Source organism: Periophthalmus magnuspinnatus, chromosome 4 (assembly GCF_009829125.3).
Source record: "Periophthalmus magnuspinnatus isolate fPerMag1 chromosome 4, fPerMag1.2.pri, whole genome shotgun sequence".
NCBI lineage: Eukaryota > Metazoa > Chordata > Actinopteri > Gobiiformes > Gobiidae > Periophthalmus > Periophthalmus magnuspinnatus.
In genome coordinates, this window is record NC_047129.1 from 7993111 (window position 1) to 8007771 (window position 14661).

Sequence of the window (14661 nt, forward strand, 5' to 3'; positions counted from 1 at the left end):
CAGTGGTCTTGATTTTAGCTTTGCAAAATGGATTATCCAATTACTTTTATTGATACCTGGTTTGATAGGTTCCAGATGAAGTTTTATCCTGTGATTGATTTGCCTCATCAGTTGTTAGTTACCAGTTGAACCCTTCTTAAATTATGACACAGAGATACCACATGTGTTTTCTAAGGACACACAGACACCATGCCACAAATACTAATGGAATTCTCAGAAACAAAGGGGACACTCCAAATCCTTTTATAACCAAGTAGAAATTTTAGAAGCTGAGGTAATAGGACGTAGGTCCAGCTAAGAGCAAAATTTAATGTGAATCACGAAGTCTTAATTTTAGCATTATACCTCTCCTCTATAATGTCAGTGCTTCAAGTCAGAACCACTCTGCTATTGTGCACCTCTGAATATATACAATCTTAGCCATGTCAAATTGATATAATACAAAAGAGCATTGAAGATTCAATAACTGCTTCAATGCTGAAATCTGAACCCCCTCTGTAGTCCTCGTGAGAACCAGGCTGGACTCTGGCCTTATGTGCACTCCTTACAAATGAGCTCTGGAACAGACCACGTAGATTTAGCACAGGGGAACCCAGAGCCTCCTTTGGCCTTTACAGAGCCCAGGGCCGGCGACATGCAGAGGACCACTGGAAAAATGTTGCACAAGCACAGTTTTGTCTCCCCATGCACCCAGACGACTTGGTATGACAACTGCCTCTGTGACCCAAACCACATTAGGACTGGTCCAACCAAACATATGTCAGAATGTGTCTGCTTGTTCAGGTCCAAACAATTCACCGGGGTTTAAAGACAGATTATCAAACACAGATGGTAACAGAGGAAAGAAGGAGAGACAGATTATGTTGGAAAACTGCATATTTATACCTGGAACAAAAGTTAAGATTGTGTGTGCAATGGAACATTAATAAAATATGGGGAAATTTTATTGAATTCGATGGAAGCCGCACATCTGGGACACTAAATTAGCAATGAAATTTGATATGGGTTAGATTACAACATTTCAGTAAGGAGTCTGGGAATAAGAGACAGTTTGTAGCGGAGACTATATTAGTAGTATGATATCAATGGGATTGTTGAATGCATGTAAATCATTAATAATGCACTTCAACAAATAATGCATTTTTAATTAGAGCATCTACAGCCAAAGGAAAAGCAGAAATTCCTAAATGGGTCCAGACAAAGTGAGAAAAGATGGGTGTCTAAAAAGGACAGAACATGGATCCAAGTGACTTCAGCAATGAAATGTGCAGGACAGAGAGCCTAGCCATCTACTCCACAGGTTTATTTAAAGTCAGACCTCTTAAAATAAGTATTTCCAATTTTCTTGTGTCAATCATCCCGCTCAAGCAGACTGATTTGTCATAGAGTCTTCCACTCGATTGACTTCCCGGGCACCGCAGGTCCTTAGTCTCCAAAGTTCTGCAGTTTAAACGCGATACATTTGAAGGTAGCTGTTCACGAATTTGCTGATTTTTCTGATTGGAAGCTGAAATATTTCAGTGTGTGTTAGTGTTTTCAAATTACAAAAAGACTATTGTATATCTGAGGGCTTTCAGGGAGCCTTTACCCTGGAAATAGGAACATGAAGGTCTGGTCAAGATGAAGATGTGTCATTACTTATAAGGCCTGAGTAACTTTGTGTTGACAGTAAATTCATCCTTGTGAATATTCTTTTGGCATTAGCATACAACATTTACCACTAATCTGAAAGATGGTCTCCACACTTTCTATTGCACAGGGGCCAATTCTCTCTTGTTTAGTACTTTTAGATGTGTTCTTGCATCATTTGCTCTGAGGCAGTTAGTTACCTTTTAGTCACTCCAGAAACTATCAAGGTTTTATTGTCTCTTGTAGGTTATGCAAACTACACTTAAAGCAAACAGTTGTGTTGAGAAAAGCTTTGACGAGGCGGTTCTACACTTTTTAATACTGTTGTAAAAAGGGAGCAGTAAAAAGCCTGTTAAGCGAAACCACAGGAAAGCCGTCATCTCCACATGTCGGTCTGGCACATTTTTTCATTCAAATTAGGAAGACTACATTGTACTTCTAAATAACTTTGCCAAAGTTATGTCGAGTGAGCAGCCTATAAAAGCTACAAAACCTTATCATTTATATCAACAACATTAACATATGACATAATTTACTGATTATGTAATTAGCACTTGTTTTTAAAAGACAGCAGACAAAGTGGCATTTTTGAAAAGCAGTACACAGTGGCACCTGCGATTTGATCTCAAACTGGAATTACCTCATCTCGAAACACCAGACCAATTCCTTAGTTTTTATCTCTGAAGAAAATGGAAGTGTTTTTTGCATTTCAGACAATGTTAGACAAAAATAGGACTAAAGCCAGGGCAGGAAAAACTGATATAGATGAGAGGAGTGAGGAGGAGGATGAAGAGGGCAGCCAGGGTAGCACAGTGTTTGAGAGATGAGACTGGATAAATAATAGCGGGATGTTCTGTATTAGTAAATCTGTCCAGAGCTTTACAGGCAACTGTTCTGGACAAGCCAACAACCGATGACACAGATCAATGTTTCTGCTACAGCAGTGGAAAATATGTGACATTACTTACAAATAACTTACAAATGGCTATAAAATGCACTGTTTTGGTATCAGGCAAACACCAGACAACAGACTAGAAAATGTATTTTGTTATTTTAATGTGTCTGCATGTATTTAATAATATTGTTAAGATTTTTTGTTAGAAATGTTTATCTTTTAATTCAATTATGTACATACACAATAAGTGGATAGAGTGAGTAGTATATAAAATATGATTACTGTGACAGATTAATTTAGTAAAAGTAGTAGAAACAATAGTGCAATAATAACACAGTGGTCACTGAAGACAAACTAGTTAGCTAGTTAGACCCAGACAATACATCTCCATTGTACCCTGTGCAGTGTTCACAGTATCTTCTTTCTATATTCTGTATGTGGTTCTTAATGCACAAGCCATTTGTAAACAGAGCAACAGACTTTATTCACATTTTACAAAGAGGGCTCTGTGTTTACCATTACGCTGGCGGCGAATGAAAAGTAAATCTATTTGTTTGCTCAACAGCATTCAAGTGTTATAGCTACAACAGAAAGACGGCATGCAGACTGCAGACTGCAGACTCCCACACAAGACTAGTGGCAAAAACATAAATAAAAATAAATGCCTCAAATTGAGCACGCTGATTGAGGGTTTTGTTATTTCATTGATATTTTTCTTTTGACATGTGAGAAATTAATAATTGGCATATACTGTTTATATGATGGAAGATAGTAAGACAGAAAAACACAAAGTTTTGAGATTTGCTTCATCATTCAATCACTCAAACAGCTTTCAATATCAGAGTTTAAAATACAACACACCAAATTTCAGAAAGCATTGAGTTTTACATAACAATAAGGAGTGTTATATGGTATGTATAGTTACAGGATGTTTAATATGAAGATGTTTCATACAATATTATTTATCAACTGCAAAAAAACAACAGAAAATGGTTTCAACTCCCAATGAGAGATTGTTTAAAAAGCTAGCTTCATTGCTGGTGCTGTCATTAGACCAAAATATATCACTTAAGAATCATTACCTAACAGATGTTTGAAAAAAGTAATTTATAGTTTTTTCCAGTTTTTCTTCTTTCAAAGTAATGAGACAAAGTGATAGAGTGAGAGGAGGGTCCATTACGTTGTGGAAATAAATAACATGTGCCTCATAACTTGTCACTTCACCATTATCAAATACAGATGTATTTAGGTCTGGCCTGGAGCAGAGCACTGTCGCTATAGAGCTACCTAGGGCCTTTAATGATAATTGTTGAAAATTACAAATATTACAACTACAGAAAACATGCCAGATTATATACAAAAGTTACATGTGTCCCAAACTTGTCATAGGCACTGTTGGTGGTCAGTTGGCCGCTACTTGAGTATCTTCCACTCATTTTGTATCTTCCACTCATTTTGTTAAGTCCAAGTTCAGAAAGGATTTGGATGCACTTGATTACAGAAGACTCAGAACCAGTGTTATGGTCAATTCCCTTTCAACACTCCGGTTTTTGGCCATACATCTGCACCACATTAATGCTCAAATGTAGTTTAAGGTCAACAGCTCAGGCCCTCACTGTAAATCTAATAAGTCAAACACAGGAACATCATAAAACAAGTGTTTGTCTCACACACAAACATCACATTCAAATCAGTTAGGATGCGTTTACAAAAATCAGGAACATTTTAATTGTTAACATTGGATTTTGCTGGGCCAAACCAAAAGGGGGGTGGGGTGGTGGAGGGATGAGGGGGTGGGGGGGGTGCGTCACTCCAGAAATGTGGGACAGACACAGAGCTGTGCAATAATGACAAAAAGAGACACATCCGCTTTATGTACTGTTATGAAAGTGTATTAAAAACCACAAACTACAGGATGTCATTTTCCATTTTCCCATGCTGTGCAGACCTACAGTGAGTAACATCAAATACAGCAGTTCTACAAAGTACCGGATGCTCCCAATGCAAGTATAACAAGTTGGACATGTAATAAAATATCAAATGATGTGATGGGAAAATGTAACAGCAATTATGTGACCTCTATAAATGTCAATGTATAGTTTAGTTGCCATCTGACGCACAGGAAGGACAAGAAAATGTCATCCTGTTCTTGAATCTTGCACAGAAAAGTGTGTACCATTCTATACAAGCAGCAATTACCGAATGTTGAATAAAGGAACGCATTTATATAGTTCTTTTCAAAGTGTTTTTAATCAAGGAAATGCACACACCAATGTACGCAGACAGTGTGGGTGAGGTGGGTTCAGTGTCACGTCCAAAAAGGCAACAACAGTTTTCACGTGTAGGAGCTGAAATCACACCATCAACCTGACTGACGGATCTGACCGCCAGACTGTCCCCCTCTAAAGCATCTAGTTGCAAAGATCTATATATTTGCTCCGTTGCTAAATCAATAGAAAAAAAGAAAAAAATCAAGCTACTATTACATAACAAAGTCCTTTCTCCTTCACTTGCAGTCTATTTCCCATTCACAGCCAGTTCACAATGTTCTCACTACCTCATCACTAGCCTCATCTATAAACGGCACGTTGAGGGTGCTCAGGTTGCAGAATGGGCCATATGTCAGTAAAAACATTGTTGCACAACACAATGATCTGACCACATTATTTAATATTTTCCAGTTGAGGCAGTGAACAAGGAGTCGTGCGCACAGACAGACAGAAACACACCTGCGTTTTCCATCAGACGTCTGTGAGGGGAGAGCAGTGACTGACAGCAATGGAAACTAAAGGCTGTTTTAGTGGTGAGGGCTTAAAGCAACACCACAATGCGAGAAGGAAAGGGCTTTACATCCAGAGGCCCCTGCCAGAATCATGTGGGTCAGTCTATGCTGCTCTCAGGGTAATTCTGGGGTTTTCCAGGCTTAATAATGACATAAGAGACAAAAATCACATCCACCTCAACTCACATTAGATGCAAATTTATATATATTTTGCTTTGTTACACAACTAAAATGTACTTTTTGAACCTTTTATTCTTGATTGGACCACCTAAATGCAAGAATTCCAGCTAATAAAAGATGACTAGTGACTGGCTAGCAGTTAAAAGTAAATGTTTGCCTCATCTACAATTTATTGCCAAAAATTTACATCATGCAAATGTTTTCCTTAATGTGCAGCTTACATGTCTTTATAAATGCACATCATCCAGTGTAAATGTTACTTAATAATGGGTGACTTGAAAAGACAAAGAATGGGCATACAATATATTTCACCGTTCAAGATTATTAAAAAAATACATCATCATCTTCTTGGGGTTATCAAGATGATTATCCTCACTCCCACCCATCACCACGACTCTGAAATTACCACACGCATTTACCTCACTTTAACTCCTACTAACTAACTTTTTTTTTATATTATTAATAAATGAAGCCACATTCCTGCCTACTTGATCAGCCCAACCTTCACATGAACCATAATTTTCCAAACTGCTTCCATGGCCCATACATGCTTGGACATGTTTCATTAGACATAAAGCCCACTTAGCTGGCCAGTCAGCCATGCTCTAGGCACTCAAGCCAAACGTGAGCGTTGGCCCTTTGTAAATCCCCCAGTAGCCTCTGAGTGAACCTGTAGTCAGGGCAGTGGGGCAGAGGGCCACACAAATGACTAAGCCACTCAATAAACACACAGAATTACTGGGACACATTTTTAGGCTAAAGTAAATTATATCATTTTATACTAAATCTTTTACTTGAGTACATTATTTGACTGCAACTACAGTCAGCCTTTTTTTTTTTTTTTTATCCTTTTCAAAATCTGAATCAGAAAAACTTTTATTCATGCCCAAGGGGAAAATAGTTTTGTTGCAGACATGCATAATTGACCAGTAAACAAAACAAAACAAAACTTGCATTATTACTATCAAAGAAAAAGTAAAATACAGTCCAGTCCATATTCATTTAAAATGATTCATTCCTGGATCAACTCCCACACAAGCAAGCCCTGCCAGAATGGCATCTGACACAGATCAAATATGCAAATGTAATAGACACAGAGATTGAAAATATTCTTGTAAGTGCTATTGAGCCATTTTTGTTTACACTTCTTTATACTACTTTTTGCCTTTATTGTTCACCATGACAAGGGGAAATGCTATAACTAACAATTTAAAAGTCCACTAGCCAGCATGCACATTTTTCACATATTTTTGAAAATTTTGAAAGATTTGATATCCAGCAATGAGCTAAGAGTTTGTTAGTGCTGGTGTGGACAGTGACAAGTGGAGCTTTCATAGCAGGGGTCAGATCTACCGCAGTGCACTGAACTGTGGTTTAAATAGTATTTTCATGAGGCCTCAGTGGCCAACCTTAAACACAACTTACATATGAGTTCTGTCTGAAAAAGCTAAAAAGTACAGAAATCAGACACTGCAAAAAAGTTCTAGGATTCAGTCTTTCGGCATTCTTTGCAGTAACCAACAAGAGGCACAGAGGGAAAATAAACCATCACACAGACGCAAACACATTAACCTAAATGTAGAGTCTCTTATGTGCAGTGAAATGCTGTACATTTGTAGTAAAAAAAATACTTCCCAATGTACAATCTCCGGTTTTTCATTTTTTACAACTTATCTGATCTAAAAAGCTACTCACCTCTGGCTGGATGGCTTTGAACACCGGAGCGTCCATGAGTGTGATCTGCCCCTAGACAAAAAAATACAAGTTAAATATTGCAAATTTTACAATAATTATTTGTTTTGGTAATCATCCTCCAATTCCTTTCATCATTGCTGATGTTTGCCCTGAGAAGACAAACAGTGCCCCCTGGTGGCTATAGACTGCACATTGACCACTGGGCATAAAAGCACTCACCTTTGCCTGTTCTTTTACTATTGTTTTATATTTTATTAATCCACGATGAACCACTGAAGCACCTACATAGTTTGAAAACTTTGTTCACCAATCACAATAAAGCTCATAATGATTTGTTGAACATTTTGTGTTGAATGGGCAGAAACACCCCAAGACATCATCAATTATTTATGTGCACTGCTCAACCATCACTTCCCACAAATGTGGCCCTAAGAAGTAGAATTCAATAAAACAAAACAATATGCCTACTTACTGCATATTCTTCTGGAGTGACCTTGAGCACGTCGAACACAACAGCATCAAAACTCTTCTTCAGCTCTGAGCCCTTTTCGCTCAGAGACTCTGAGCTGCTACTCTTCTGGGACAGGAAAATAGAGATTGAGATGTTTGTGCTTGTGAGAGTAATGCAGAAGGTAGACAGTAGTTTATTAATGATCTCGGCTGACCTCAGAGAGAGTGGCAGCGATGGTAGTGATGCCTGATTGGCCATTGGGCAGGTCCATCATTCCCACAACATTGACCTTCAGTGCAGGAGACCTCTCCTCATCCTCAGCAGCAGCAAAACCCACCACTCCCTTTGGAAACATCAACAGACAGGAGTATTAAGAGTCAAATTTTAACACAACACTGACAACTAATAATATGTAGGCTTTGTTTTATAAAATGTTGAATAAATTTGGTCCTTTTGAGCATCTCTGTGTATGCCATATGGAGCGTTCCCCTCAGGCTGCACAGAGGACAGGACAGACGGGGCTTAGGCTCAGCATTAGGAGCAGATCTGCAGTGAAAGGGTGTGGAGGCAGCTGTCTCTTTTCTCATCACCAGTTTACACCTTACTCAGAGGCTTCATTCTGTTCATCTCACTGAAGTATGTACATAACAAAGAATAGGGTAATAGTTGATGACCATTGGAATTGTTATACTCACCATCCAGGTAAAAATAATAAGACTGTGTAGAACAAAACACACACACACACACACACACATTAAAATTGAAATTCACCAGGTATCGATACAGAAAAAAGGTAATAGTAATGAGACTGCAGGGTCATGAAGTACTATGGTAAGATACTACTGTTAGTTTATGCTAAAGATAAAATTCTACTGCATAAAAATACAGTTTGAATTTGAAACTTGAGTACCCTGACAGCACAGTTAAAAATACAAGCCAATAGACTTGCTCGGTGATAAATCTGTTCACAGAATGCATTATATTCCTAATTCGGCTGGAAGGTAATCCAAATGAAAGATTAATAACTTCAATTTCAAATATATCGTTATGGTCCCAGTAGTATGTCAGATAATGATAGGAGGAAGGCAGTGATTCTTGTTTGCCCATTGCACAGTGAGATCCTAGGAGGTGCTTTGAATCCCAAAGGCCCCAAAGGCACACCTGAGCCCATCTGTCTGTGTCTGGCTCAATGCACTGGCACAAATGACCAGCGTTTTAAGAACCATTAGCTTCCTCCTACAAGTTGTTTACAGACAAACAGCGCTACATCACACTAGACTTTTTCCCTTTCAGCAGCATTGAATAACGGCACAGAAAAACACACACTGCATCATTTAGGGGAAATAGTTTTGAGTTAATTAAATTACTTTTTATCTTATCCGTGTTTTAGAATTGGATTCTGGTCACAGTGGTAAGGCAATGTGCAAGTCACTGTTCAAAGTTTATCAATGAGAAAAAAGGTTGGTGCGATAAGAGTCGTAGGAGATATTGGCTCTAATATCCTCAAATATTACATGATCAGGAATCTATTATGGTACTGTAAATGTAAGGTTACATGAGTCTCACAAATCCATGTGGTTGAATTTTTAATAGCTTTTGAAAAATATACAGCTTTGTCAATTAAAATAAAGTGCAAAGCCAAAATTGATATTTTACACATGTATTTAATGTGAACAATACATCGGAAGAAAAATCTTTTTACATAAAAGGGGAGTAAGTGGATATTCAAGCAATGTATGGAGTCCTACCCCTCATGCAGATGTTGATATTATTCAATACTACACAATTAAACATGAAATGGTGCATTACACGTTTTATTGAAAAGTAGTATTCCTCCAAACCTCTAAAAGGACTTACAGGGTGTGTGTCAGATGTGCATAGTGCAGGGCTGAGGTCTGCACGCTTGTGTCCTGCTCAGTCAGGTCCTATCCTCCTCTTGCTGCCTGCACAAAAACACAGAAGAGAATATTTTTCAGCACAGCTTGAGTTTTTCACGCATTCAGTCATGCACTTCAGTTACACCCCTAAACTCAGAAATAAGGAAACAGACATAACAAAAGCAGTATTAGTCCTATTTTCCTGGGGCTTATATGAATTCAACCATGTAGGCTACTTGAATAAATGAACCTCAAGTTTATAGTTTAAAAAAACATTAAAATAAACATTTTACATAACATATTCAATGGCAAATTTAACCCCACAACACTATTCACAATGCCAACTCGCATGCATTTGGGGTAAACACAGTTAATCAATCCTGAAAGAACAAAAGTAGCTTTCAGTGTCATTTGTTGGCGCATGTTACTTCTGTTGTAATACTTATATTGCCCAGTAGGCGTCTCACTCGGCTTAAAGATAAACCTTGTACTCGTGATGACTGCAGACAAATGCCGAATGATCACAGTTAGATTTGGCCGTCAGACGCCACCAGATATAAGCCCACATCCTCACATCCCCTTTGATGTTTAAAAAGCACAAGGATCATTTAGAGTGCATATAAACTTTAAACTATGGAACAAAGCCAAGAAAATTCAAAACTTGAGTAGAGCATCTCCAACCAAAAACTAGTCAGGACAGATTTATAGCAGCAGCCCCAAATTTAAACCTTTATGGGCCTCTGTCAGTCAGCCACACCTCAAACTTCAAAACAACAGACAATACCCCCACTCCACTACAACCCTTAATGTACAACTAGAGGCTCCATAGTCTACTGACAGCTGTAGTTATAACCAGATTAAATATGAGCAAAAAGTATAGGAAATAGGTCTAAATTAAGATAGCTAGCAGCTTGTAATTTGGTCTACCCACGGTATATGTATATCTCAAAACATAGGACTTATCAGTGCAAAAGGGACACATATTAAAAAACAATGGTAGTTTGAGCAATTCATGTTTGTCTAGAATTTTTAGCTAAAATTGTACATAATATTTCTTAACTCAAACTAAAGTGTAATTCATATATATTTTTTGAATTTATTTATGCCCTTCTGTAAAGTCATAACATTAGCTGGACAATTTTGAATCAAACTGAGCCTTGCAAAACCCTAAAAGCTACCACAGATAACAGAGGTTCTTTGTGTAAGTTTATTCCTTAATGTTGTTCATGTTCGAGGCATTGCAGAATGGTGTTATTGTGTGGCATTAGCTCACATGCATCAGCACATCGCATGGATAAGACTGGAGGGTTTGAAGGGAGAGGAGCTTATAGCAGAGCGAGTGGAAAGGCTCAAGTCGGAGCACGTTGCGGAGGATGTACCGGTGATCAGTGAATCACAGGAGGTGACGGTGAATCAGAGACCGTTCGCTCGCCTTCCTCCCCGGTCCCCCAGCATGCCTTGCAGCGTTCACACATTCACATGCTGCAATTCAAACAAAAGAAGTGTCTGCAAAACTGGCTCCATCACAAAGGAACAGAGTGTACCAATATGGGTCTTCTGTCAATAAGTACCTTTGAACAGTTCATATTCATATGTCACATTGCTGCTTCTAGTGGTCCAAAAACAATGAGTTGTCATCTGTTATCGAGTTTATGAAGTGAGCACACAACATAAACAAAAAGGTGGAATTGGTAATAATGAAATGTGCAGTATTACACAATTTTAAATTATTGACCAAATCAAAGTGTTTTTAGTAATTTTATGACCCTTTAATTTGAACATGCAACAACAGATGAAGTCATTTTCTTTTCCAGTGAATTTCTGAGTTGATAAATACACACATTCTTTCAACGGTAGACATTATACTTGTAGTACACATATCGCAAACAACTTCACTAACAGACTGTCCCGGGCCTAATCTCATTTGGTTGAGCGAGCGTACACATGTTTACTTTCCACTGCGTCTGTCTTAAGGTGCAAGTCTCTGCTCTGCCTCACACAGAGGATTAGTGTGCTTAGCATGTGTAGCTAATGTTTGGCTGATGTTCGTGTGTTTTCTCAAAAATGTACTAAAATGGGCAAAAGGGGGAAAAACTTGCACGGAGTGAAAAAAAAATCGAGTTGTAATCTTCAATGATCAGCTTGGTTATTTGTAATGGAAACATCTATAGCCAATTCTCAAATAAAAATTGTGATAGATTAATGTGATGAATGCATCTGATTGGTAGGCCAGAATTAAATTAAATTATACAATTTTTGTCAGTTCTACAAATCAACCACCAGTAGCCAGTTACAAGCCACCGAATAAATACTAAGTCCTGCAAATTATGCTAAATTAAATCAATATTCAAAGTGAAAGCTACGAGGCAAATCATTTGGAGTGGCAATCTGAAAAAGAGAACCCAAAATCCAAGTATCCAGTTGTAGCCAAGTCTGAAGTTTTTGTTGAAGTGGAACGAGAGTACTCAGTGACTTCAACAGATTGGCTCGTGGAGATGTTAACTATAGGCCCCACTTCTAAGGAGAAACAATCCCACATCAAACTCAAAGCTAAATGGAGGCCTCTGACTCACTGACAAAATGAGTGAGTGTCTTGAGCCTGCGGTTGGTTTAAAAAGGATGGAGTAAACAAATGAGTGTCTTCTTTGGTGCCCTACATTCAGAGGGGGAGAGGAGGCAGAAGGGGACAGGAAGCAGAGGGACTAGGTGCAGTATGCATCTCTGCAGATGCACCAGAGTGGGGCTGGACAATTAATCACGTTCATTTGATTAATTTGTGTTTTTACTAAGCAAGACTGAAAAATATCAAAATCGTACATTCTTACTTGTAAAGCAGGGTTATGGTGCAATTAAACAATTGACATTGTAAATGTCATTGTAAATTTAAACAATTCAAATTAGATTACATATGAAATCTATACAAATGTAACTCAAGTCAACTTCTTAAATAAAAGGATATGATTAGAATGAAAATATGAAGAGCTTCCTCTGTTCGAAAGGCCAGCAGTCCCTGCTCTGACTTCAATTAAAATAGATTGTAATTATCCAGTGTGTAGAAAAAATAAAAAATAAATAAAATTGTGATTTTTGGCCATATTGCCTCTACACTAGTCAAAAGTGGGTCAATAGAGGGATGTGATTTTATAGTAGATCTATGTTCTAATGGACCAAAGGAACCAAATATTTGAGCATCTCCAAAACTGCAGCTCTGGTTGCTTCTTATAACAACGGGCCCAATATGAGTAGTGAACCTGCACCAGGTGACGCAAAAGCTGACAGCGTGATCCAGCGCAAGTGTTGAATTTCTATCACTCAAACGGCTAAAAATGTAAATGTGTCAAATTAAACTGTAAAGCAGTTTATTGTACTGGGAGTCACGAGGTCATAGGTCACAGTATGTGGCTGGCAGTGACAGGATGTGTTTGGTCGCACGCAGTTCCATATATTTCATAACATCCCAAAATATATCACAATATACCACTCCTGATATGATATATGGCACAACCTTACGTCACAGTGATTAAATGTCACCCATGAGAAAATGTGCATGCAGGTGCATGGTCAGTATTCTATAAGCAGCAGTATCCATCCATCCATCCATTTTCTTACGCTTATCCAGAGCCAGGTCACGGGGGCAGCGGTCTAAGCAGGGACTCCCAGACTTCTCTCACCCCAGACACGTCCTCCAGCTCCTCCGGTGGGACCCCAAGGCATTCCCAGGCCTGCCGAGAGACATAGTCCCTCCAGTGTGTCCTAGGTCTTCCCCGGGGCCTCCTCCCGGTGGGACATGCCCAGAACACCTCCCTAGGGAGGCGTCCAGGAGGCATCCTGAGCAGATGCCCGAGCCACCTCAGCTGGCTCCTCTCAACGTGTAGGAGCAGCGGCTCTACTCCGAGCTCCTCCCGTGTGACTGAGCTCCTCACCCTATCCCTAAGGGTGCGCCCAGCCACTCTGCGGAGGAAACCCATTTCGGCCGCTTGTATCTACGATCTTGTCCTTTCGGTCATTACCCAGAGCTCATGACCATAGGTGAGGGTAGGAACGTAGATTGACCGGTAAATCGAGAGCTTCGCCTTCCGGCTCAGCTCCTTCTTCACCACAACGGACCAATATAGCGACCGCATCACTGCAGACGCTGCACCGATCCACCTGTCAATCTCACGCTCCATCCTTCCCTCACTCGTGAACAAGACCCCGAGATACTTGAACTCCTCCACTTGGGGCAGAGACTCACCACCCACCCGGAGAGGGCAAAACCTTTTTCCGGTCGAGAACCATGGCCTCGGATTTGGAGGAGCTGATTCTCAGCCGCTTCACACTCGGCTGCAAACCGCCCCAGTGCCTGCTGCAGGTCCTGGCTCGATGAAGCCATCAGGACAACATCATCCGCAAACAGCAGAGATGAAATCCTGTGGTTCCCGAACCAGACCCCCTCCGGCCCCTGGCTGCGCATAGAAATTCTGTCCATAAATATAATGAACAGAACCGGTGACAAAGAGCAGCCCTGGCGGAGTCCAACATGCACTGGGAACAGGTCTGACTTACTGCTGGCAATGCAGCTCCTGCTCCGGTCATACAGGGACCGGACAGCCCATAGCAAAGGGCCACGGTCGAATGCCTTCTCCAAATCCACAAAACACATGTGGACTGGTTGGGCATACTCCCATGAACCCTCGAGGACCCGATGGAGAATATAAACAACAAAGTCGGTCATCGACCTCTGACCTAGAGTGTCCTGATGCCACGTGCACCGATGGACACCCTTGTGCTCGAACATGGTGTTTGTTATGGACAAACTGTGACTAGCACAGAAGTCCAATAACAAAACACCATTCGGGTTCAGATCAGGGAGGCCGTTCTTCCCAATCACGCCCCTCCAGGGTTCACTGTCGTTACCCACATGGGTGTTGAAGTCCCCCAGGAGAACAACGGAGTCCCCAGTCGGTGCACTGTCTAGTACCCCTGCCAGGGACTCCAAGAAGGCCGGGTACTCTGCACTGCTGTTTGGCCCGTAGGCCGACACAACAGTGAGAGACCTGTCCCTGACCCGAAGGCGCAGGGACGCGACCCTCTCGTTCACCGGAGTGAACCCTAACACGAAGCGGCTGAGCTGTGGGGTAATGAGCAAGCCGACACCAGCTTGCCGCCTCTC

General features: G+C 40.2%; 1 protein-coding gene across 3 annotated transcripts in view; it reads right to left on the minus strand.

Moving 5' to 3' along the window:
- The window catches only part of LOC117370343 (ras-specific guanine nucleotide-releasing factor RalGPS2-like), a 65401-nt gene that overhangs the window by 37852 nt on the left and 12888 nt on the right, over window positions 1–14661 (minus strand). For all 3 annotated transcript variants that reach the window (XM_055221047.1, XM_033965739.2, XM_033965740.2), the window contains exons 2-5: window positions 9490–9575; window positions 7847–7975; window positions 7654–7758; window positions 7182–7232 (exon numbers count right to left, since the gene is read on the minus strand). In XM_055221047.1, coding sequence (XP_055077022.1) covers window positions 7182–7232; window positions 7654–7758; window positions 7847–7906 — 216 coding nt within the window. In that variant the 5' untranslated portion in view covers window positions 7907–7975; window positions 9490–9575. The remainder of the gene's footprint in view (window positions 1–7181; window positions 7233–7653; window positions 7759–7846; window positions 7976–9489; window positions 9576–14661) is intronic.